The following is a 24,739-nucleotide window of genomic DNA, read 5'->3' as shown; positions in this document are numbered from 1 at the left end:
CAAAGCATTTTCAGATGCGTCAGATAATACAAATAGACTTTTTCGATACGTCAAGGTCCATATTTCTTTGCTTTACATTTTGATGCTTAAAAGTAGGAAAGCTTGTGAAGATAGGACAGCATTGTTTTCCCTCTGTGTTTCTGTGATGGATTATATATATATATATATATATATATATATACGAATGAACAATGCTGGTCATAATGATCGTAATTGCCCATAACGGTATTAAGGATAATTGTCTCTAGGTGTAACTCTCCAGAGCCTTTGGGATGTCATCACTTTGGGTTTGATGTGTAGAAGAAGAAGTTCAGTGCTTTGATGGTCTTTATTTTTCTAACAAACTCAAGTGAGGATGTGAAGATGACAGCTTCTAAATAAAGATCAACACGCACGTGATGGACAGTGCGTATTTTTAAACGACCTGAAATCTATTTTCAGATTCTGCAGTCACAGAAAATGTTTACCGTTTTTTGTTGAAATCACGAGACGTTTTATTCGTGGAACTACAGAAGCCCTAAAACCACTTAGCTCACCACGCCTCACCCGAACCCTTTAAATGAACGCCGGTGCATGGCGGACGAGATAAAGACACAACTGCCTGTTCATGGTTCTGAAATGTTGGGAAGACGTGCTGGTGATCTACAGCTGAACAGTCTCGCGGTGCTGAGCAACAGCTTGAGGAGGGGAACCGATGGAATCGCTGAATTTTTCAAAGCCTAGTTTTGCTGCTGTGGTGTGGGGAGCTAAGAGCGCTCCCTCTTCTCCTTCTTTTTTCCCCCCCTTTGGACCCTCAATCGCACTTCCTCATGGCGAGGAGGAGGGGGCGTGGAAGGGTTGAAGCGCTGTACTCTCCTTTGATGTAGTGGGAACGTGACGGATCTGCTAGCCAGTGTCTCGCAGCGTGGAATCACTAACCCAGGCTTACCTAACGGGATTTGGTGGGACTGCTCTGGTGTCCCTCAGTGCCATGTGTGTCCTGAGCTCATGCCCCCAGCGCTACCGTGGAAGATCCCTGTTAAAGAGAACACTACGTTTACCAGCAGCCTCCCGTGTCCGCACAGAAGGTTCTAGATGGCAGCTCGTGGCACCTCGTGTAGTTTTTCTAAGTGTCCCCGTGGGGTGGACATGCGGCGTGACTTCATGGGATCATCCCGCCGTCTTTCGTGCTGTCCATATATATGTTTTACGTCCAAATAAATCAATCAGTTAAAATGCAGTTCTCGAAGGAGAGACGCACCATTTCCTCTCTTAATGCTCTGACATTGATGTCATCTGCTCTCAGACACAGCGCCGCGTGTGTGTGTGTGCACGTGTGCACGTGAGCACATGAAGGGCCTCACACAGAAGAACACACTCCCCGTCTCAGAGTCTTTGTAGTTCCGCTGGGTCGCGGTGTTTCATAAACAGCGCCATTAACGCCAAGGTCTCCTCCCGTCCTCCGCCGCACGGCGGTGATGCTGGTTGACACGTTTGCTCCATATGCACGCCGCTAATGACCAGCATGTGGTTGCAATCACCTTGTCGGCGTGTTTCATCTCGCGAGATGGAGCTCAGCGGTCGACCAGGACAAAGAGATATGTGTTGTTGTTTGAGACGAGAGCCAAAAACACAACGAACCGAGGATTGAGTCCGGTGGATTTATTGTTCTTGGTCGTGTCATAGAGGCAGCTTCACTACATCAAAACAAAAAACCCAGAGGAAAACAGAAGTGAGCCCCTAAGACGAGGTTAAATTGTGAAGTCAAACGCTGAAAACCTTTCTTTTTTCCATACGTGCGTGTGCGAGAAGCCGCCCGGAGCCTCGCGGCTGTGAGCGCGACGCGCGGAAGACGCACTCGACCCCCCGGACCAATGCTCATTTTGGGCATGTGTTCATGCTCAAAGCGGAGCACTCAGAGATGATGACACCTTCTTCGCTCCCCGTCCTCCCACCGAGTCGGGTGAGGCTTAACCAATCAAGCGCCGGCTGACGCCTGGAGCCGGCCAGTCAGGCTTCCACGGACCACACCTGCTCCGAGGACTTCACTCCACACCAGCGGCCTGCCACTGATCTCCAGGGGTCAGTGGAGCGCCTCGCCAAGGTTGTCCCTCATGGCCAGTCCTGTTTCGGCGGCCTGGGGGAGGGGGGGTGGTGCACTTCCTGTAAGAGCGGACCAGAAAGGAAAAGGAGACGAGGAGGGCGGGTTTTTAGTGTTTGTGTCAATTTGTTGTGCACTTGACGCGGGGATGCTGCGACTGTGCTCCGTTGCACGCGCTAGCGGGGTGGCGGTAACTTCGCCCATTGTCCTATTTGTTATTTCAACTCGGCTACGATGGAAGCCTCTCAGCGTTCCCTTAAAGCTGATCACAGTGCCCCGTTGTTCCCCCGTTGACACTGAAAAACACGGAGAGCTTTATTGACTTCACCCTGCCAGTTCGTAGGCCTACGTAGAGGCGAGCAGCGTTCCAGGCCAAGCGGCAGCAAGGGGAACAATAGGACCGCAGGAGTAAAACATGGGCGCAAATCCGTCCGGATGCGTCCGAAACTTCAGAGCAGCTCAAACAGCCCTCACTTTGTCCGGCGGACGTTACAGAGCTACGATCAATAGCCGCTCTGTTTTGTATGGAGTTGGTCAGTCTCCGGCGCGCTCTTTCCCCCCCTCTCTTGTCTCTGCTGTTTTTTCTGTATTTCTTCAGAAGCTCATTATTTCGCTGTGCTGTGGGTGTGAGTGCTAAAGAGACTTGCATGCAATGTGCATCTGACAGCGCTAAAATATTAATGGTCCCCAGCGTAGGAGTACATAGTTGCAGTACAAAGGGTGCCTTCTCGCCACCAGGCTTCATTAACGGCGCTGTTAAAACGGGTGGATGTCTATAGCTCCGTGCGGGCATTTCTTTGCGCTAACCATCACCAGATCAGTTTGTCTTTGCGTAACACTCACGCCAAACGGTTATTCGACGCAGGGGCCGACGTGCGCGCCTGCACACAAGTGAGTTGTGTGTAGGGTAAGAGGAACACTACACTGCTGAGCCATCCGTTCATTTTGTGTGGTCTCGGCCATAAAAAGAAACACAGTTCTTTGACGGGAAAAAAAAAAAAAGCCTGTCTTTAATTTTTGGGAAACCCATAAAAGTTGGTCGTTCCTTTTATATCGGCTGCAGAATTGAAAACAAATGCTACGTTCACCCCTCCTCTCCTTTGAACTGGCCAATTATGGAGTTGTGAAAATAAAAATCAGTCGGTTGATCTCTTTACCCCCCCCCCCTCTCTCTTTTCTCCACCCTCCCCCTCCTTCTCTCTTTCTCCCTCACACTCTTTCTTCCCCTCAGTCACTTTTTTTTTCTTTCCGCCCCGCTCCTTGTTTTTGAAGAAAACCGAGGGGGGATCACTGATGTCAAAGTCAAAACCAAGAGCATTAAGAAAACTGGCGAAATGCAATACAGCTGCAATCCGACATGACGCTAGAAAATAGGGCTGAGGAGCAGAAAGCCTCTCTCCCGTATTCCCAGGGCGCGCAACTGCTCCCGGCCTTGGCTTTGATCTCTTCAAAGCCTCCTGCCTCCTACTAGATGGAGAGTCTTGGCTGCCGCTCGTGAGCGCTGGAGAGAGGCAGGGAGGGAGGTGGTGGGTTGGGGGTAAAGGGGGGGGGGGGGGGGGGGTCGTCTTTTCCTTTCCAGGGCTGAAATCAATCACGGTGCCGAGGCAATTATGTGTAATTCAACCCCAGCCAGATTAGTGACTCCTGTTACCTGAGCGACCGGCGCTCTGTAATCTGGGAGACACACCGGCCTCGCCGGCAAAGGAGTCGCCAGGAACGGGGGCGAAGGGCACTTCGGCGGGGGGGAACGAGGGGAGAGGGGAGAGGGAGAGGGAGAGGGAGGTGCTGAAAAGCGGGCCGCCATGCTGCCCGTCCAGCAGAGCAGAAAATCGGAGCACAATGGAGTGATTACACTTGCAGATGCAGCCACGTTTATGACGAGGTGGACGGAGGGGAACAGAAAGAATGACGAGCGCTGATGGCCACGCAGCTTAGTAGCTCGCGTGCTAACTAGCCAGGTGCCTTTTGTGTGGAAACATGTGCGCGCCGTCCCCACCACTGTGCTTCCAGTCCTGCACCCCCTCCCCACCCCCCACCCCACCCACCATCCGCCACCCTGCCCCCCCACTCCAGTGCCGTATCTCTATCCCTCATGCCCTCCACGAGGACTCCCGAATGCAAGCTTGGCTCAGGCTCCCGCCCCAGGCGCCCAATTTACTATGGCTGGAGAAAAACTCAGTGGCCCCGAGTCACAGAGGAAAACAGCAGAGCTGAATGTGACTCTTTCCCTGCTGCTGCAGTTCCTCTGATCTGTGCAACTGTTTCAGTGTCTTACCACACAGCAGTGTAACAATTTACACCCTTTTTAAAAAAAATGTGGCTTACTGAGGAGATTCATCCCAATTATGTTTGCTCCTAGTTTAGGCAAATGTAGAACGCAGTAGGGGCTGATGACCGCCCGGCGTACGTTTTTTTCATTCCTCTCTTTGTTTCTTTAACCGTATGATATTTTCACGTGGGGTTGACACCATTAATTAGAAATCCAGAACTGCCTCGGCTTGTTGTTCTTCCCTGCGCTCGCTGTGCACACGCTGATGTCACAGGGATGAGAACGAGGCTTTGTTTTTTTTCCTCCTCTCAGCAGTCACTTGATGCAGGATGATGAAACCCACAACGATAGCTAGCAAGAATGTGTTTGTTCATGTGATGGGCTCGTCGCGCGCTGCATGTTTCTTTTGATCATCGGACCACTCCGTTGGTGATTGAAGACCCATATGCCCCCCTCCCCCCCTGCGTGGGATGTACACATTGAATAACTTGAATATACTGTCCTGTAATAGAACGTAGATGATCAGCCCCCTGATGTCTGCGATAGTTTTAACAAGGCAGGCTGACAGGCAAGTGGAGCTGACTCTAAAAATACAAAGGTCACGCCGAATGGATTATGTGGCATCAATGGAGCCACCGTCCGGCGCAGCAGGAGCCCTTAAATCCACCAGCAGCCGTAACCCCTCGGCTCAGGGGCCAGGTGACGCTTTTCATGTCCTCCAATGGAGAGACATCACAGAGGCGTCCTCCACTTTGAGCTGCCCGTCATCAAACAATGCATCAAAACATCAAATCAATCCGCCCCCACTGTATCTGTCTTTTGAAATGAAAGAAGGGGGAAGTGGAAGTGCCCCCTCCCCCATCTCGCCCCCCATCCCCCCATGTCCCCACTACATCAATACCCGCTTCTATCACCAATATTACAAATCTACATCCCTACTAGTGAAGCAATGGTGGTGAAAAGGTTCTGCTAGGCATTTATTTGTAAAGTTCAAAGTGGTTATCTGACCTGAGGTCACAAATCCACACAGGGCCAGTTTTAGACGGGTCGGTTCTATGAAAGGGTGAAAACAGTCTCTGAGATTACAACTGTAGGATTACCAGAGCCAATCCTACCATGTGTATATTGCTTATTCAAGCTCCACTTCAATTATGCTGCTTGTGATTATAAAGATGTGCTGGAACATGACGGAACACAGCATGGCTTTATTTTCTCATATGGGGACGCAGTAAAGACCACTCGCATGTTGACTGTAGAAATGTGTAGCATTGATACTAAGGGCTGCAGTCTGGAGTCCTGATTACACAAAAGAATACGTCCTAGATTTTACCTTAAAATGTTGAGTTACAGGAAACTGGATTCATTTATGAATTATACATTATTTGATTTATATATATATACAATTGTTTTTGCGGCATTTTTTTGTATTTTCTAAATAATACTATTTGATATATTAAATATTGGGATTATCAATTAAGCAGATATTAATTAATAAAGTAATTTCCCTGGATCCAAAAGTTACATATCAACATTTCAGGGCCAATTGTTTGACATTAAGCTCTTGTCCTTCATTCTAACATTGCTTTCTTAATGTTCAAATGACGCTGAATTAAAATGCATGAGCAGTGCACAATGAATACGCGGGCGTTCTCATTGTGCGGCTCACCATTCTGCTTTTGTAGCATCAGGTGCACGAGTGTGCCCTGTAATGTTGCTGGAACCGAATGCCCTGAGCCCGAGGAGACCCCTTTGTGCTGCAGATATATTCACTATTACCATTTGTTTAGAGGTATCAAGGGATAAGCAGACGTTGTCCGTTGCCATGTTGTACAAGGTGATTGTTTTGTTTGTATTAAACCCCCCCCCCCTTCCCCCTCGGCTGCACAGCTAATTGACGGGGCAGAGTTTTCATGTGGCCGTTGAGATCCTTGGAGAGGTTCTTTAAGTGTCCGCTGCTTCTCTGGGGATGGAGGAAGGCCATTTGTTCCGAAGGGGATCAGATTTGAATAGCTTTGTGCTTTTCATTCAGACCCTAACAGGGGCGTGTGCGCCTGGCTTGAAAGAAACGCTAAAATGTGTGCTTTCATTAATGACTAATTCCAGGCTCAAAGGCGGTGGTTGGTAGTCTTTACCAGTTAATCCCTCAAAACGAGGAATCACACCTACACACTGGGCCTCGGGTTCTGTTGTGCGGCCTGTAGTGTGAATGAGCCAAAAGGTTTCCCAACCATGAATGCGTCTCAGCACCGCGGCAGGGACTCTGGGTCATTATGCCACAGATCGAAGCGGTCACATGATCTGCAGCCAGGGCTGTAGTTAACCGAGACAATTTTAGTCCACTGAAAGTCTACCAGGACTCCAACTCATCGATTGGTCCGGGAGGAGAAAAGAACATTTCCGCTGTTTGAGTAGGTTATATAAACATCAAAAAACATTGCAGCATATTCAATTTATTTAACCTAATTATATTAGTAATAACAAACCTTGTGCGTCTTCATATGATTTTCAAATAGAAGGAGCTGTTGCGAGGGATTTTAGTTGCGTTATAACGGTTCACAGTTATCACACCAGACCTATTGACGTATGTCAATTCTGGTTTGTATTGACATCTAATGGTTAAGCAGCGATGCGCGGGTCGGGGGAATTTTTAACACCCGTCACCCCCGCCCGACCCATTAAGATAGCCAAGATGCCCGCTGAAAAATAATAAATATGCGCTGATCAGCAGATCCTGAAGTGCCGACCTTGTGCGCATATGTCGAGAGGCTCCTCGGAGGTCCTCCTGGGGGGGGAACCGCTACCGCTGCCACGGCTGAAACCATCGAGGGCTCTTTCCCCCCCGTCCACAGCGATGGAACGATCTACACCGTTCGTTATCTTAAAGAGAGAAACTCCCTCTCACACAGACACACACACACACACGTTGACACCGCCCCCCAAAATAATGGATTATGAATGAATGAATGGGTTTACTTATTAAAATAATACCAGCGATTGTCTAACCGAGTCAAGTCAGACCTGCATATCGACCAACCGCCCAGAGGGCGTCATTTGTGTAAAATGAAAAGCACGGCTTCGTCTGGCTGCTCCTCTAATTCAGAGAGAAGGTTATTGTGGAAGTGAAGGGAGGCCGAACACGTGGCGCTTGGAGCAACGTTGTTCGTTCAAGGTGTGAACTGTGACAGCAGGTCAAAAGTTCAGACCAAAGCCTAGAAACAGGTGTTGAGACACCTGAGGCGACAGGACTCCTTGTGACGCGTGCTTTTCAAAGCATTACGCGATGTTTTTAAACCCCCTTTTGTTTCACAAACTTCTGTCATTTCTCTGTTTGTTTTACTCGTCAGCGGCACAGGCTCACCAACTCATCCGATGTTTTTATTCTTCCTATTCTCGCTCGCTGTGTTGGCGCGTGCGTGCGTCTGTCTGAGGGACATACAGAGGGAAAACTAGGTCAGTACTCTCTACGGCTCAGGCAGAGGAGGCTCTCATTCAAATCACCTTCCCGTCCACATTTTCCAAGTGCGTGCCGTGGAGAACCTTTCCCAGAAAAACATTGCAGCGCCTCTGCAGCCTCGATGCTTTCTGCCTTCGCGCGGCTCTCTCCCCGGCTAGCTGGCAATGCTAATATTTAGCCCGTCTTTCCCGTAGGTGTAATGTGCAACGTTGCACGGGAGCCGGCCACGGCTTAGAGAGAAGAGTACTGTCTCTAGCTCCCGTCTCCACAGGTAGAGAAACACAAAGACCCCCACCAGACTCTTATTTTCCCCCTCAACGCTGAGCTCCCAAATCCAAACTGACAGCCATTCATGCCCAGAATACCTGGGCGAGAGCTGATGGGGGGGGGGGGCAGGAGGGGGGCACTATCTAGGTGTAGCAGGCAAATCCGCTCTTGTTCGACGGTTCTCTGAAGCTCCCGCGTAACGCAACTCATCAGCACTTTCTCCCCATTCTGCACGGCATTTTCTCTCCCTCTTTCCCTGCGTCTCCGGCATTGTGTCGGAGGGGGGGGGGGTGCAAGGTTTTTACGCGCTCTCGCCACACAAAGTTAGCTTATGCTGCGATTTTATTTGTGTACATCTCTCGGGGCCATTTTTTTTTTTTGAGCATTGTTGTCGAATGTGGATGTTGGCACCGACGCGCTGCCTGGCATGGACGCGGCTACTCAGCAGACCAGAGCTGGCTTCTAATGATAAATCATGCAGCGTGTTAATGCAGCAGCAGCAGCGTCGCTATAAATAGTCCGGCGGAGGGGGATGACGATTGATTCGGGGAAGCAAAATAGATCACGCTCCAAAAACATCTTCAGAATTGTGGTCAGTTTTAACCGCCGAGTTCGAACACGTGGTCCGTGTTTAAAAACGGAACGCAGCTAATCGAGGAAATTGCGCAGCGGCGCATCTAAAGCAATTAGGACACGGTTAGACACATTGATCGCGTCCACATGCACCGCTTAGTAAGACACCGTTTTGGTGTCTTCCAAAGATTCACTGTAAACCCGTCTCAGTAGATGCAGGCGAAGAGATGGAGCTGCAGAGAGCAGCCATCTTCTTTGTGGGGGTGTAGATGCCTAGTGGGTGCTCAAGCGTGTGCGGTCGGCCTTTTGTGCACGTGTTTGCGCGCGCGCTCGCAGGCCCGCTGACAGTGGCACTTCAGCAGAATGTTTGCCCTTTCCTCAGTCCTTTGATGTGACCAGGTCCCGCTGTGATAATGAGCCCCGTGCCCCGCCGCAAGGTGAACATCCCGCAGTTCGCCCGGGGCTCTGCCAGAGCAGCGGCTCAAACGCACAAACACATACACACAATCTGCAAGCACAACAGCGGAGGAGCAGAATCCGCCACTCGGAGCTGTTCGATTTCGACAGAGCGCTCGGATGGCGGGAGACGAAGAGAATCGTTGGAAACCTGAACATATACGCGCAATATGGCCGCACAACGCGGCCGACTGCGCCGATCGATATCAGAAATCTTCCGAGATGTACAGTAGGTATATTGAAATATGGACCATGTATGCAAAATTTTAAACAAATAACATTTATATTCTCGAAGTAATGTGAAACTGAATTCTACGTTAATCACCTAACCGGCCATCCAGAGCTGCACAATAAGAAAGCGGATGACGTCAAACGTGTTGCAGTCGGCAGGCCGCCCGCACGGAGCTTCTGATCCGATCTGAATGCAGCTTTAATGCCAAGGCAGCAGAAAAAACAACTGCACATAATCACTGAGTGCAACGTCTACCTCTCTGTACACCTGTTAAAGATGTATATTGTTAAAACATACAAATGGGCTTTAGGGCCGAGAGCCACATTTTGAGAAACAGACTGTCGCTGGTTTTGGTCTCTTAGTTAAAGTCCTCTAACTATGTTGCACGGATATTTATTGCAAAACTCAATAAATAATACAACCAAAACCTCTTTGCTACAATTTCCATTATGACAATGGTTATTTGGAAAAACATATGCAAGCTGCAACATGACTTTCCCCACACTCCTATACGTAAAACGACACCAAATGACCATAAGAAGTTGCACTTCACCCTGAGCTGACAAACCCGATGTCATAGTGATTTACCTTTCCTGCTTAACTTGGTGCGCCTTAACAGCAACTGGATCATTTCTAATGTTCTGTTGCTCTTCCCCTCAGTTCTTTTTTAATAGCACCGCGACATATAGAAATTAAGAGTTGAACACTTGAAAAAAAGAGCGGATCAAGTCTTTTCATCTGGGGCAGGCATATTTCACACAAATTATCTCCTTAGCACATCCAGTATAGGGAGCCAGCGCGATTGGTTTGCTCGGAGCGCACGCTCCTCGTGCCAACTGAAGGATGATGGGTAATCCACCCTGTCCTATTCAGTTGCGCGTGGTGGTGGGAAAGAAGACAGGCAGCTGTTAATAGCTGCTTTGTGTTCATATGGAGCATGTACGGGTTAAATTCATTAAGCGGCCTCTGATCCCGTCACCATGCACCATGACCGCATTTTACGCCGTATCTGTGTGCCTTTCCCCGGCCGGTTTTGTGTTCCATTCCATGTTAATGCCCCTGCGTTTGTCGGTGCTGTGCGTTTTATTGTGTTTGACGTGTGGCTAATGTGGAAGCGTCGGTTTGCGAGTTTCCCCGCATGATAAATTTGCGCTACTAAAAAGCATAACATTGCATATGTGGTACACGTCTACTTGTGTCATCCGCCAAACACCCTGACTTATGATTCAGGATGACTTACACCTCTATTCCCAGTTCTACCAACTGTTCTTGGACCTCACTGCCACGGCGTCTGTTCTGACTTCTGGACGCGAGGTTTAGGATTGAAGTAAAGGAGGAGGAGGAGGAGGAGGAGGAGGGAAGGAGAGATTGGTACGGGGGTATGGCAGATGTAAACGTCTCTCCGGGCCAGGATTTTCCTGTTATTCGTAGCCTCCTCCGCTCCTGTCCCTGCGGTTGGCTTCGCTTGTTCGTCTCATTACCCCCGGCGCGCGGCGCTCCCTCGCTCGCTGCCGGCGCGGCTTTCTTCTCCATTAATTGGGTTTGGTTACATTAAGCCCCCTGGCCGAGGGGGCCATCCTGCCAATAAAACATTCCATTTTTAGCACTCCACTTGGAGCTGGTGGGGTTCAAACCAGCTCCGTGAGCGGTAATTGGTTATTTATTTAAGCTTCCTCAGGTTGGTCTCCACTGATTTTGGTAAAAGGGGGGGGAGGGGGAGGGAGCCACAATGATCACATTGTCAGTGGATACAGTAGCCAAAGACTGTATTTAAGCAGCCAGAGGTGGGCGTGCTCTCTCCCAGTGATTCACAGCTATTTTAAACCACCCCCCTCGGGTGATGGCAATCATCATTCCATCGGAAATTTACGGCAAACTCTCGATGAAACTAGTCGTAATCACCGGGAAATTTATCGCTTCTTCTTCTTTCTTCTGTTGACTCGGGCGGAAAGTCCTGTCAGGAGGTGAGGTTGCGTTTTTGGGGGGTGAGATGGGCTTCTCAGTGAAAAGATTTAGCAGCATGGGAATCCGTGGCCCCCACTCGAGCTGCCATCTCCCCCGCTGTTTGTGAAACACTTCGTATGGTTTCCACACACTTGATTGTAGCTGCGGGCGCAAAGAGTCCTCATTGCATATAAATTACAGAAGTGGGAAGTGATTATTATAAAATTCCCCGCTTTCTCTTTTTTCCACTCCGCTCCGCAGAAGTGGTATAATTGAGTGGAGCACAAAAGCCGTGCCGAGAGGGGGAGAGAGATGCTAAAAAGGCAATGTTGCATATACCACATAGACACATGCACACGCACACTGTCGCAGGATGCTTGTGGAATCGGACAGAATAGGAGTTCGGAGACACAGGCGTGCCGTCAGGAAAAAAACCAATAAAGAAACATAAAAAAGCAAACATCCTATATCCTTTCCCCACCCCCATTATCAGACAGCACGCCAAGTCACTGGCTCCGCGTACCGAAACACACTGGAGTGTCTCCTCCATCGAAGGGCTTCCTGCCAGCTCCAGTTCCGCACAATGAATTTCTCTTAAAACCACATCTGAGGGGTTCTTCAGAAGGGCCGGCCAAGCCTGGATATGAAATTCCAAATGGAACGTTTTCTTTTCAATCCTCGCCGCCTCTCCTCTTTCACTCTCCCTAAAAAAAGTATGAATAGAAAGATCCTAAGCCTATTATTTCTCCTATACAATAAAATGGACCTCCAATATGGCGGCCCTCCATCGCAACATCGCCGCCGCAGCGGCTGCAGCTGAGGGCCTTTAGAGTCGGGATGGGGGATGAGAGGGGGTTAGATTGCAGCAACGTGCCGTGACACTCACGGTTGTGGTCACTTGAGTGTCTCCAACTACTTCCTCCAGGAAATTGGTAAAAGGGTGTCCTGCTTTTTATGGCGCAACCTGCCGAGAGCTGCAAAGTGGTGGCAGCGAGCCAACCGGTCTCCACCTGGAGGAGCTGAAAAGAGTGGCTCCATGACGACGGTCGGCACAGTAACTTAACAGTGAGGACGTGTGACTGTTTGACCGAACCTCCATATGTTTACCCCCCCCCGTCATACGATAGTTTGGAGAGAGGTGGAGATGTAAGAAGCCCCAAATAACAATGCATCGCTCCTCCTTTCCTCCGAGAGCGAGCCACGGTTATTTGTGGCATGCAGTTTATGTAAATGTGAAACCCAGAGAGCCATAAACTGTGTATTGGTCACAGAGGCCTGCAGGTTTTTCTCTGGTGGATTTTGGCCTTCATGAAGGCAGTTTATTAAGCAGTTGAGAAAAATGTGACATGACAGCTGTAACTGGCAAAAGCACAAAAGAGGCCTTCTCTTCCGCGGCGGAAGCCTCTAGGTAGTCAATCACCTTTTTTTACAGTCTCGCATGTATGTAGGTGTGTGTTTGTGTGTGAACAAGAGTCTAACTTTTGTTTCTGCCTGCTTTTTCTTTCTTTTCTATTCTTTCTATTTCCACCTAAAATGATAATCCCCAAAGTTCTTATCTCATTCCTGCAGGATAACAAATGGGAGTGGACAGGCGTAAAATAATATGGGCGGGAATGCTAGCATTTAGCCCCTGGTGTAGGATTGTCCCCCCCCTCCCCCTCCTTCAGGGTTAGCATCTCTCACTAACAGCCCTCCCCTCTGTAGGATGAGGTCTGACACTCCCACCGTCACAGATTATCCCGTCACCTTTGACTTTTGCCGACTGGGGTCACCGAGCCACCCTCACCTGGGCTAATGGGAAAAGCCTCTGCGTAATGAGTCATGATGCGTAATGATGGTTTGTAACTCTCAGATGCTACAATGAGGACTCTCCGCTACACGGCGGCACATGAAGGCTTCTATCAAGAGAGGAGCTGGGGAAGAAATTGGCCCTGGGGGATGAGATTCCCACCCTGATAACAGGATACAGATGATGGGTCATGTGCTTGAGGATGCTGAGGTCTTTCTCGGTACACACACACACACACACACACACACACACTTGCTGCCCTTTGTGTTCCCAGTCAGGACGTTCCCAGAAGGTGGGGAGAGGGGGGGGGGGCGGCTCTTAAGTTGAGGTTGGTGCCAGTCTGCGAGAGGTTCAGGAGCAACACAGACATTCCAGCCGCACTATGTGTGTGTGTGTGTGTGGTGGGAGTGGGCGAGGAGGGGCACCAATCACCACTTAGCACTGCAGGAATGTCACCTTGGCCGACACCTCGCGAGGACAACAGAGCGGGAGCTTCTAAAGAACAGTCCCGTGATCAGAAATCTACTCTCATGCTAAATTTAGACAAGTTTCTCCAACAACATTATTAATCAGGTGACCGTTCCTTTGGGAGCATCTGGCCAGAAAGGTCTCTCATTCAAAGCTCACGGGAGCCCTTTGGTGGGAGACCCGTCAGTGATATCAGGACAGCGGACTAATGTCTCTGGTTGGTAACCTGTGGAGGTGATATTTGGACAGTAGATGTAGCATGGCTAAGCATTGCCATGTGTCCGTTGCTGCTGAAGCATGTAAGCGCTTGGCCGGGGGGGAGTTGGGGCCGGGGATTTTCTCTTTTTTTGGGGGGGGGGGCAGCTCGGTCTATTTTAGTTTGTCAGGAGGGCAGGGATCTGAGTCAGCCGGGGACGGGGGTTGGGGGGCTGAGGTCAGGACACTCCTGACGTGATTACTCCCCGCATTAAGCAGCACCGCAGACATCTGTCTCACTCGCGCTCTCCGTCCACAGCAACCCCCCTCCCACCCTCCCCATCCCTCATCTCTCCCCCCCTTCGGCTCTTGCTCCGTAATGAACTCCCCCTTATTCACCAGCTAATGACTGCCTTTGATCTCCCGCCGAAGACCTCTGCTCTAACTCTACCCTGCGAATCATGCTGTTCTCTCCCCTCCCTTCGCTCCACTTGCTCCCATCCGCTGCAGCTGTTTCTCTCTTCTTCTCTCTCTTTGACGTGTTTTTCCTCCTTCCTTCAGGGGAATGTTGCATATCCACATGCAGGCAGACCACCCTCACAATAAAGTGCCGTACCAGTCGCCAGATCGTGTGGTGGGAAACGGGGCCAATTCGTGCATGGAGGGATGCCGCTGAAGCTCATGTGTAATGTCATCCCTATTTTTTCCCCCCTCCACAGTCCAACAAAGTCCCCGTGGTGCAGCCGTCCCACGCAGTCCACCCACTCACCCCGCTGATCACGTACAGTGACGAGCACTTCGCCCCAGGTCCTCATCCCCAGGACGTCAACAACAAACAAGGTAGAGACGACCGATCCAAACAACCAATAATCCACGTTTCTAAATAGTCTGGGTCTTTAGTGATGATGATGTTTTCAAAGTGGACACAAACTTCTTTGTTTGACTTTTTATTACATTTCAAATCGGTTCAGTTGAACGTGTGGAACTCATTGGGATCACAAAGTAACCACAGCCCTTGTTTGATTAGTCGGACTAAAAGTGTGATTTTATTCAAAAGTTGCCGTCATGCAACTGAGCAAGCCACTGATTTTTAATTTATTTTTAAACATCCCCGTGTGCCAACGCTGTCAGGGAATCGGCACAGGCAAACAAACCAAAACGCGTGACAGCGAAAATCAAAGTCTTCCGCCCCGGCTCTGAACATAAACTTATTTGAAGCGTCCCGTGGGACGGCGCGTCGAGCTCGGCTGCCCTCTGCTCCCGCACGCGCCGCCTCTCGGTAACAACATCAAGCCGCAGCTCTTGACAGCTGCGGACGAGCTCCTCGTGCCCCGCGCAGCTGGAGACGTTTGGCAGGGCCTGTCACGAAAGCAGAAAGATGTTGGGCTCCCGTCGTAGTTTTTGTCTCGCACCTTTTTTTCTATCCTTGTGGCTTTTTTTTTTTTCCTCCCGCGGCTGCCAGTTGAAAAGGAGGAGATGGATCAGACGGGACGCGGGCGATGATAAAGACGATGATGAGGCGGGGAGGTTCTGAGGGGCCGACTATAAATAACAAAGCAGCGCCGAGCGCTGGAGTACACAGCGTGGTGAGATGAAGGGACAGACGGATAAAGAAACCGTGCTCCACATATGCCAGAGGAGCCATGCATCAGACGCATTTCTGTTGAGCACTTTTTTCAAAGGTTAGCAGGAAGGAAAAGAAAGAATTGTCTTGACGCAGGGAATCGAGCAATGCATATTCTGAAACGCAAATGCACGCATTTTAATCGGTTGGTTGTCGTGTAGTCCCATTTTCCCGTTTTACTGGTCTTGCCGGTCCATCGAGATCCACTACGTTTCTGACAAACACTGGAGAGCAGAAAGGACCCCTGGAGGTCTTTTTTTCCCTTCCTTTTGCTATATTTGATCTTTACTCCCGCAGCCCGACAGAAATCCATGTCCAAGCGATCCAGTTTGCACCCGAATTTGCTGCAAATGATTTCCCCAGGCATATTCATGTGTGTATACCAGTCAAGCTAGGCTGCAGATGCTTAAAGAGAAACCTCTCTTATTCTCTTTCTTGCTGCTCCTCTCCCTTTCTTGCACTCTCATATCGACCAATTGCTGCTCCCCCTTCCTTAGCGGGCTCAGACTTTGATCTGCTCGTTAATTATGAAAAACAATCATGGATTTTCTCATTATGAGCTCTGATATGCACAGGGCCGCTATGCAATGGAAGGAAGGTCGAGCAGAGGGGGGGGGGGGGCTTTGAACATATTACATTCAAACCGTCTATATGTCCTGTTCGGGGAAAAAAAGAAGAAACATAAGATGGAAACACTAATTTGAATTTATATTGTTTCCCGGTTTTACAATGAGAAGCAGGTTAGTGTTCGGAGGTGCGCGTGTGAATCCTTGTTGGGCGTCAACGGGTGTACAGGGAAGTGAGTAATTAGGCACCTTAGGGGGGTGAGTGACAAGGTTAACACGCCGGGGCTCTCTCCAATCTCCCTAGCCGCCTCACCCCTTGCCTCCTTCCCTTCTGCCCTCAGGAGGGCCCTCAGGAGTGTTAGGTGGTGGATTAGTTGGCGGGGGGTAGCGCTATGCGTGCTATGAATCCAGCGTTGCAACATTGGCTTTGGAGTTATAAGCTCCCCCCGTTCACCCCGGCTCTCCGAGGAGGGAGGCCCCTTCAGACCACAGCCTGGAGAGAGAAAGAAGGGAAACGATAGAGGCAAGAAGAAAAGGCTAGCTCCAGCAGGGATTAGAAGATGCTGCTAATCTTTTCTTTGTGTGTGTGCACGTGTGAAGGCACATCCCACTTGTGTGTGTGTGTCTGTGTTTGAACAGTATTTTCAATTGTATTGATCCTGTCTAAAATGAAAAATAAAACAAATAGGTGTCTCCCAAGAGGCTATGTGAGTTGCTGAGATCTAGTTAAATATGAATAATTCTACGGCCCCATTTCCCAGTTATCTTTCAACTAAAAAAAAGGAGCCCTCGACCTTGAAACCCAGTAGGCGCCGACGAGCTGGAGATGGAGGAGCTTAGTCCAGAAGATCCACCGACAGTTAGGCCAAGTCAATCCCGTGTCTACAGGGAAAGCCGCAGACACAAAGACGGAGCCTCAATTAACCAGCTTAAAGATGCGGAGACGCACTGGAAGGACTCCAGCTAAGCGGGGGAAAGGGGATCCTTTTTTCTTCCAGATTGATAATGTGAGGTCAAGAAGCGTGTTCAAGCCCCGACACTGTGCACTGTCCTGGACTATTAGCGGAGCAGGAAGGGGAAGGAGAAATGGCTTTAGAGGGATAGAATCTTCACTAATGATATCCCACGAAACAATTGGCAAAGTTATGACTTGAATCGTAATCGGCTCAAAGAATATTATAACAAGACCCGACAAATTAATCAATTCAAACTTTTGGTCCTTTTGCAAGCTCATCCTATTTAGAGGTTCTGGCCACAAATGGTAACACGTTGATTTAACAATTAAGTTGTTCATACTCTGCGGGAGCTGCTGTCGTTCTGCCAACTTTCTCTGTAGTCCTTGTCAGACCCACAGAATGCAGATCTGTAAGTGTAACCTCAACGCTTTTTAACTGTTGTGTTGTTGCGTGTCTAGGAATGCAAAGGCATCACCAGGGACCAGACATGACCAACTTCTACTCCCTGTCCCCCGGAGGAGTCGGGCAGCTCACGCCCCCGCTGGGATGGTGAGTCACAGGGACCGAAGCCAAAGCACGCGCAGTCGATCCATGTGAACAAGGAGCGTTTGCGGCCCCCGTCCCTTCGCCTCCGACACCGTGCCGGGTTTAAGGGGAGAAATGCCGCGTACAGGGAGGTCTGCTTCAGGCCCCTCTGTGTGCCGGCAGATGTCAAACACATCACCGCGTATATGTCCTGGCGTAACCATATAACCCTAACCATCAGAGCTTCCTGGGAGTGCTTCTCTCTCTCTCTCTCTCTCTCTTTGCAGCCTTGTCTATTCCTGTACTTTTTCTCTCTTGTTTGTTCCAAACATGTGTTCCCCTCTTTGTGCTTCCTGTATGTGTCAACATGATGTTTGTAAAGTTGGGTCTTTGTGGCATACATTGAGTGAAGCCAGATGTAAGGTAGGGGATCAGGCGACAGTTGAAGCTCAATCTCTTCAGTTTTCCTCCTCCTTATATCTGACTTGGGTATCTATATATCTATAGATATATATCTATAGATATATAGATATGTATATATTGCAAAAGCTGTGAGCCAATGAGGAAAAGCATAAAAACGTGTTAAGCAGAAATGAATACTCGAAGCAGTTCTGAAAATATAAAACAAATTTTTCAAAAGACTGCATGAAGTCTCTTTAGTCATCTAACCTGTATTTCACTTTATCTTCACTAGGGAAGATGAACACAACTCAGGGAAACTCTCCCAACCACGAGTCAACATTACTGAGTGCAAAACAAACTAATATCATCCCCCAACAATCATAAAAAATAGTAGTACCCAAACTTTCGATAGTGATCCCCTGGTATGAAGCAATATCAACGTGTCCCTCTGCTCTAATATTGCAGGATAGTATAATTAATAACTAACTAACCCTATTGACATTGACCACCTATTGACCACTTGACATTTAGGGGACCCCTCCATGCTACTGTCCTCCCTGGTCCTCTTTTAATTAATCAAAGCCAACTGTCTGCTGTTATTGCAGGTTCTCACACCACATGGTGCCCGGCCCCCAAGGTCCCCACGCCACAGGGATCCCCCACCCGGCCATCGTCAACCCACAGGTCAAACACGAGCCTCTGCATGAAACCGACATCATGCACATGTGAGTCCTGCAAACGCAAAATACCTTCGCCGAACACTCGCACGTGCCGAAACGACACACTTCCAGGTACTCGTGCCCTCCGCCACCACTCTGTCGGAGCCTGGTTCTCGTTCCCTTGATGTGAACAGATAAGCGGGGAAAAGCTGGGAGAGAGCACGGGGGGGCCCGGGCTCCGCTGATAACAGGCCCACGCTCCGTTTGTCCTCAGGGATCACAACACACTTAACACTCAGCAACTGATACGCGTCCTAGATCTGTGCTCGGATGGAATGATTTCACATCCCCAGTAGTGTGAGGACCCTGAAGTGGTTATCACCGACATTTCCATTATTCATGGCCATCCCAGCACCGAGACTCTACTGGTATCAAAAAAAGCTCGTTAGAAAGTGGCGGCGTTTTTGAGTGTGAGCATTGGGCTTTAAGCGATTGCCAGTGTGCGGTGGACGAGAGGGTTTGGTTGCCATTACTGGTGAAGTAATCTCTCTCCCCGCGTTAAGGCCTGCGACTGATTAAAAAGGCGGGGGCCCATTGCGTGCCTCGCCATTGGCTGACAGCAACCAGACCCTCGCTACTTTTGTCGCCCCCTCTGCTGCTTTGCTCTTTCATGCTCTCATTTTTCAAAGTTATTTGTTCTTTACCTCCATCTGTTTGGTTGTTGGTGTTGTTTTCCTTACAGGAAGCCCCAGCACGAACAGAGAAAGGAGCAGGAGCCCAAAAGACCGCACATCAAGAAGCCGCTAAACGCCTTCATGCTCTACATGAAAGAAATGCGCGCCAACGTGGTGGCCGAGTGCACGCTGAAGGAGAGCGCCGCCATCAATCAGATCCTGGGACGGAGGGTAGGTGAAATTAGTCAGGCGAGTCCGTGCACGGCGAGAACCGATCCCGGACTCTGTGTCACTGCCGTTGATCTGAGGCAAATCCCCAGGAGATCACAGTTCAAGCTGTGGCTGTAACGATACCGCGTAGACCGACTTCCCAGGCCCAATTAGTTTAAAAAGTACAAACGCTCCCTCACTCTGTTAACATACAGCCTTTTTACGAACTAGTCGTGATTATTGTCATAATGATTGCCCAAGCCAATTACTTCCCTCTCAGCAGCACAGCTACGTACTGCCTATCGAGCTGACATTTAATCAAATTGGCCTTAATAAAATATGCCTGGATAATGGCACGGTTGGAAATGACGAGATTTGTTCCTTTTGAGGAAGAGGAACCACGGAGCCATGTTAAAAGCCTTAACGAATAGGCCTGGCGGTTGAGGCAGCCAGCCACAGTAAAGCCCGGTTTGTGGCCTGCATCGGGTAATTGCTCGCTGACATAGTTTGAATAAAAAGCGCCGCTAAATTGGAACCAGTGTTTTGATATGAAATCAAAGTTGTTTTTTTTCCTCCTTCTCTTCTCTGCCTCCCTCTGACTCTGGCGCATATTAATCTCTTCATCATGTGCCCCCTTCTTCCCCCCCCCCCCAACCCCCCTTTTTTTTTAAGACCAAACGTTTGCGAGTTGAAGATTTTTTTATTTTTCATTTAACTAAAACACCAGCACACGTCACTATGCAGGGAACATTGCATGCAAGTAATTGACTGTATGCTATTTTTTTTTTCTCCTAATCTCCCTTGTACTGAAACAGTGGCATGCTTTATCTCGGGAAGAGCAAGCTAAGTATTATGAGCTAGCCCGCAAGGAACGGCAGCTCCACATGCAGCTCTACCCAGGCTGGTCCGCTCGAGATAACTATGTAAGTATCAACAGAACAGATCGGCAGAGGTGCACGTGTGCGTGTGTGTGTGTGTGTGTTGGGTTTATGTTGTTTGTTTGTGTCAGCGTTGCATGACTTTCAAATGGCACACAATAGTGACGCATACACACACACACACTGCGTGCTAACAAAGCCCATTTGTAGAGCATTTTGTTTGTTTTAGCCCGATATGTCATATATGTGATTACATGTGAGAGGAAAAACTGCCAGGTAATGGTTGTGCTAGTCTTTGATATCAGCGTGGAGCTTCTGGATCGAACAGATGGCGTTCAGCGGCAGCACGCCTTTGCTCCTCTAGCTGCCCCTTTTGGTGGGTCAATGTGGGAGGTTCAGCCGCATTTAGGATGCAGCATGTTTATTTGGTGCATGTATCCTGGCGTGCATGCCTACGTGTTTGTGCATTGGCGTCGCATGTTGTCCGGTCTGTCTCCCGAGTATGTGGCGTGGATGAGTTGGTGAGAGAGAGAGAGAGAGAGAGAGAGAGAGAGCACCAGCCTTTATTAAAAGTGTGGCTCCGGCACTCACGTTCACTCCACCACCAAAGCGCTTTGTGGTGTTTATCTGCCTCCCCTCGGACACCGACAGCATCCCTCACCCCTCCTTCTGCCTCCACCGCTCCACCGCCAAACTGCCCCGCTGAGAGAGGTGACCCTCTCTACAGATACACAGCCTCAGCTAGTGACCGTTCCCGTTTAACGTCCAGCTTCGTCAGTACAAACATATTTGAAGAAGAAAAAGAAGACGGTTTCTCACCCAGGAACACGGCCCTGACGGTGCTATTCTGCGACCCCTCCCACTAATAAAACCATCAGCTGCACACAGAAAGCACAGCGTGCCTGGAAACACCCGAAATGAGCGGCGCACTGGCACGGACCGGAGCGAGTGGCATTCACAATTTTCGCTGTGTACCCCCACTCTCGTCCTTTCTCTCACCCACTCTCGCTTAGTCCGTCTTCTCCCCCGTCTGCCGCAGCAGTAGAAGGCAGATTAGCTCATGAATAAGTGGATTAGCAGACTTTGCAGCGGGAAACCAAAGCGCTGCTCATATTTGACTAGAACGACACTACGCTGCTATCTATACCTATAGTCCCCCCCACCTCCCTGCCCGGGATTTAGCATAAGCTATAAATCCTCACGCACTCCCACCACCTCGCTGGGAAAAGAGTGGCACTCTTAACAGCCGTCGAGCCCGAGCAGCCTAATTACAGTGGAGCAGTTTTAATTGCACTTCACGTGAATATTTGCCATCAGAGGGACTTCAAAGGAAGTGGAAAGATGACGCAGACGGGTCACAAGCACACGGGACGAGCCGCCTCCATCCTGCCGGGATGGTCGCAGCTCAAAAACAAGGGGCGCGCCAATTTGTGAAATTAAGTTGTTTCTTGAAGCAGCCGAAAGCTCCAATGTCAGCGCACGCCCCCCCCGGTCGGTGCACGCTCCCTCTCAGCGCGGCAGTTTGCGGTGGAGTCCGGAGGCCAGGGGATGCTGGTTGGATGCCCAGCAGGGGATGAGTGAACATGGCAGTCAGCAGCAGGATATCAGAGTGGTCTAGTGAGCGTGAGTGCTGGAGCCACACTTTATGTGTTCCTCTGTATATTTTTTAGGGAAAGAAGAAGAAGCGGAAGAGGGAGAAGATGCAGGAATCAGCCCCAGGTAAGCACACGTCCCTTCAGTTGCTTCCTTTTTTGTGTGTGTGTGTGTGTGTGTGTGTGTGTAAAGTATCTCGCTGCATTTCTATACATGCTCTTTAGATAAAAACAAAAACACCAAATATCCCAGTAGTCAGAGACAGATACCTGTAAAACTGACAAGTGCAGGTTCACACCGACACAACTGCCCTCATTCTGGCTTCAGTAGATTGGCTTGATTCTGTGAAGGCAGCAAATTCTTTCTCACACTTTTCTTGTGGATTTTCTTTGTGTTCATCCCACCAATCCATTTGTCCACTGCCTCTCTCTCATCCCCGTCTTCAAAAAGTACACCTACTTTGGGATTAGTCTGTCCATTCTATATGACTACTTACCAACTCTGGGCTTTGCACTGTTTGTCTGCCTGCTGCACTACAGTGTGTCTTTCTGCTGACCTTGTTTAGCTGCGCTTATGAGCCTCCTCTCTGCAACTGCAACTCTAATCCATTGACAATTACATTTTAAGTAAAATGTCAGTCATTTCTTTCTTTTTTTTTGGCCTGTACACTGTGTAGGCCCAAAAAAACAACCTAAAAACAAATTTAAAAGATGCAATTTTCTGCAGGTACAGGCCAGAGAATGAAAACGGCGTACATCTGAGAATATGGTAAGACAAACCCTCTATCCCCTTCCTGTCTGATCAGTTCAATATCTGCCGAGTCTTTTTCCAATCTGCTAAACACCGGCTTTAGAGTAGATACTCACAGACTAATCCTGAAAAGGTCCACCCTAACCTCGCCATAGTCATTGTGTCCGTGGTGCTGAGGCCTGAGGAGGGATTGTGCTCCGCTCAATGGCCTCAGCACAATGACCCGTTGGATTTTCTCTCCGTGTTTGTGTGCATGTATGCGTGTGTGAACACGGAATGGGTCAATCCAATGTTTTTGTTTGGTGCACTGGTTGGATTAAAGGTTTTGGTGTTGTGTCAGCAGTTGGCGGTTTATTTCTCTTTCATCACGCGTTAATGAGAAGGGGTTTGGAGGCTATTGCTTAATAAATCAGACAGCTCGCCCAGTCTGTGTTTTCTAAACATGGACCAAACGATACATCTGAAAACACTTTTAGTCGCTCAGACTTTTTTTTTCACCGCTGTTGGACGCTGAGACGTCAGCACTCGGTCCCATATGGACGACATGTGTTGTCTCTCTCTGCATCTCTGTGAGGCGGAACGGGATTCAGCAGCGTTTTTGGCAGCAATTTAATGAGATGCTCTACCTTAACACGATTTCATGGTATCTGGGGTTTCACGGTGTATATAATGCCTTCATAACAAAGGCACTCGGTAGTCGTTTTCTTTTTTTTTTTACATGTTAATAATATATTGATTCAGATGACACGTCAAACCCGCACTGAACTGTCACCTATCCTTTTTTTTGGTTTTGTTGAAAGAAGGATTAGCGTTCTCAATGTGGGGCAAACGCAACTCTATTTTCAGTCTGCCGTTCTCTCTCTGGATATTTTCGCTTTTCCATCTCTCTCCTCCATCCCTCCCCCTCCCCTCCTCTCCATCCCTCCCTGCCTGGGAGTCTGGTAGCATCCTGTTGTTCCGCTCCCTTTCGGCAGCCGAAAAAGCCGGGCAGATGTGACAAATCTGGTCTTACGTCCAAATCACCCCAACCAGACAAAGGTTTTCCACTTGATCGATTCCTGACCCGGTGGCTCTCCCTGAACCCAAAATTGGGCCGCTTTTTCTTCTTTCTCTATTTTTTTTTCATCCCACAGCCGGAAGAAAAAAAAAACAGCTGGGAGAGAGCAGGCTCTAAAAAAGCACTTTATCTCTGATCCAATAATTAGCAGCGCCTAGCCGCAGCGGGATGGACACCCTTGCTGATTCTCAGTGACAGCCTTAAACTAATATGCATAATACCAAGGATACTGCCACAACTCCCCAAGCCCTCAATTTATGCAGATCCCAAAGAGCTGGATTGAGGTTAGCTCGGTGTAGACGCCGAAAAACATTTTTAAATGAACTCGTTTGTCTATTTCTTTTCATCTGCCCCAGCCTCTACCCCGCCTCTGCGCCGTATGAGAAATCTGAAAGGAAGTTTGTTAATGAGTAAATGCGGAGACACAACTTCAGCACCTATTTGTTTGCTACACATTTACCACGTTTTGATTTCATCTGCAGCGCTTGTGCACTCGCGGTGAATATCATTCAGCATAATAAAGCGAAAACGCCCCCGCCTAGGCCCGTTTTCAATTAATACCACTTCATTTTTCGACATGTTTTATGGCTTTCTGCTCTTGAGTTTTTCTGCCTGTGAGGCAAACCGAGAGTTGAGCGGCGCCGCAGTGTTTTATGGCATGACGTCGGTCCTCTTTGTTATCTTTAGCATGTCAGACACGGGGGCTCCCACCACAGTGGAGCGGCCCTCGGAGAAGTTGTTACTCTGACAATGTAAAAAAATTAAGAGTTTCCGTTGTCTTCCTTTCAAACCCCTTTTTCCTTACCCGAACTGGAAACACCGCCTTTCCTCGCTGTTTCTGCACACGTCTTTATTTAGTCTCATTCTCCCTTCCTCTCATGCTGTTAGCCTTTTGTGTGACTAAGCCTGCTGATTCACAGCCTTTTGAGATAGCTATCTGGCCGAGACATACACACATGCCCTCAAGGCTTTTTCCCAATTCACCCGCTGCAGATTTTTTTTTTTTTTCACAAAGGTGGCCTTTTAATCCGCCCTAGAAAGGGCCTTGGAGTTGCAAACTGTCATAAAACCGCGCCCGAGTCATCTCGGCCGGACTCTTATAAAGGTGCGCTTTTGTT

The 24,739-nt window shown here is 49.1% G+C and overlaps 1 protein-coding gene across 6 annotated transcripts in view; it reads left to right on the top strand.

The window, feature by feature from the left end:
* Positions 1–24,739, top strand: part of lef1 (lymphoid enhancer-binding factor 1) — a 38,500-nt gene that overhangs the window by 7,378 nt on the left and 6,383 nt on the right. The window contains exons 4-10 of one of the 6 annotated variants that reach the window (XM_040187550.2): positions 14,447–14,567; positions 17,332–17,422; positions 18,406–18,525; positions 19,202–19,364; positions 20,159–20,266; positions 21,892–21,940; positions 22,541–22,582. In XM_040187550.2, coding sequence (XP_040043484.1) covers positions 14,447–14,567; positions 17,332–17,422; positions 18,406–18,525; positions 19,202–19,364; positions 20,159–20,266; positions 21,892–21,940; positions 22,541–22,575 — 687 coding nt within the window. In that variant the 3' untranslated portion in view covers positions 22,576–22,582. The remainder of the gene's footprint in view (positions 1–14,446; positions 14,568–17,331; positions 17,423–18,405; positions 18,526–19,201; positions 19,365–20,158; positions 20,267–21,891; positions 21,941–22,540; positions 22,583–24,739) is intronic. The other 5 variants (XM_078109085.1, XM_078109084.1, XM_078109082.1 and 2 more) reach the window with 5 other exon arrangements.

Source organism: Gasterosteus aculeatus, chromosome 9, assembly GCF_964276395.1.
Source record: "Gasterosteus aculeatus chromosome 9, fGasAcu3.hap1.1, whole genome shotgun sequence".
In the NCBI taxonomy this organism is placed as follows: domain Eukaryota; kingdom Metazoa; phylum Chordata; class Actinopteri; order Perciformes; family Gasterosteidae; genus Gasterosteus; species Gasterosteus aculeatus.
Note: the sequence above shows the minus strand (reverse complement) of the source record. Positions and strands in the feature narration are given on the sequence as shown.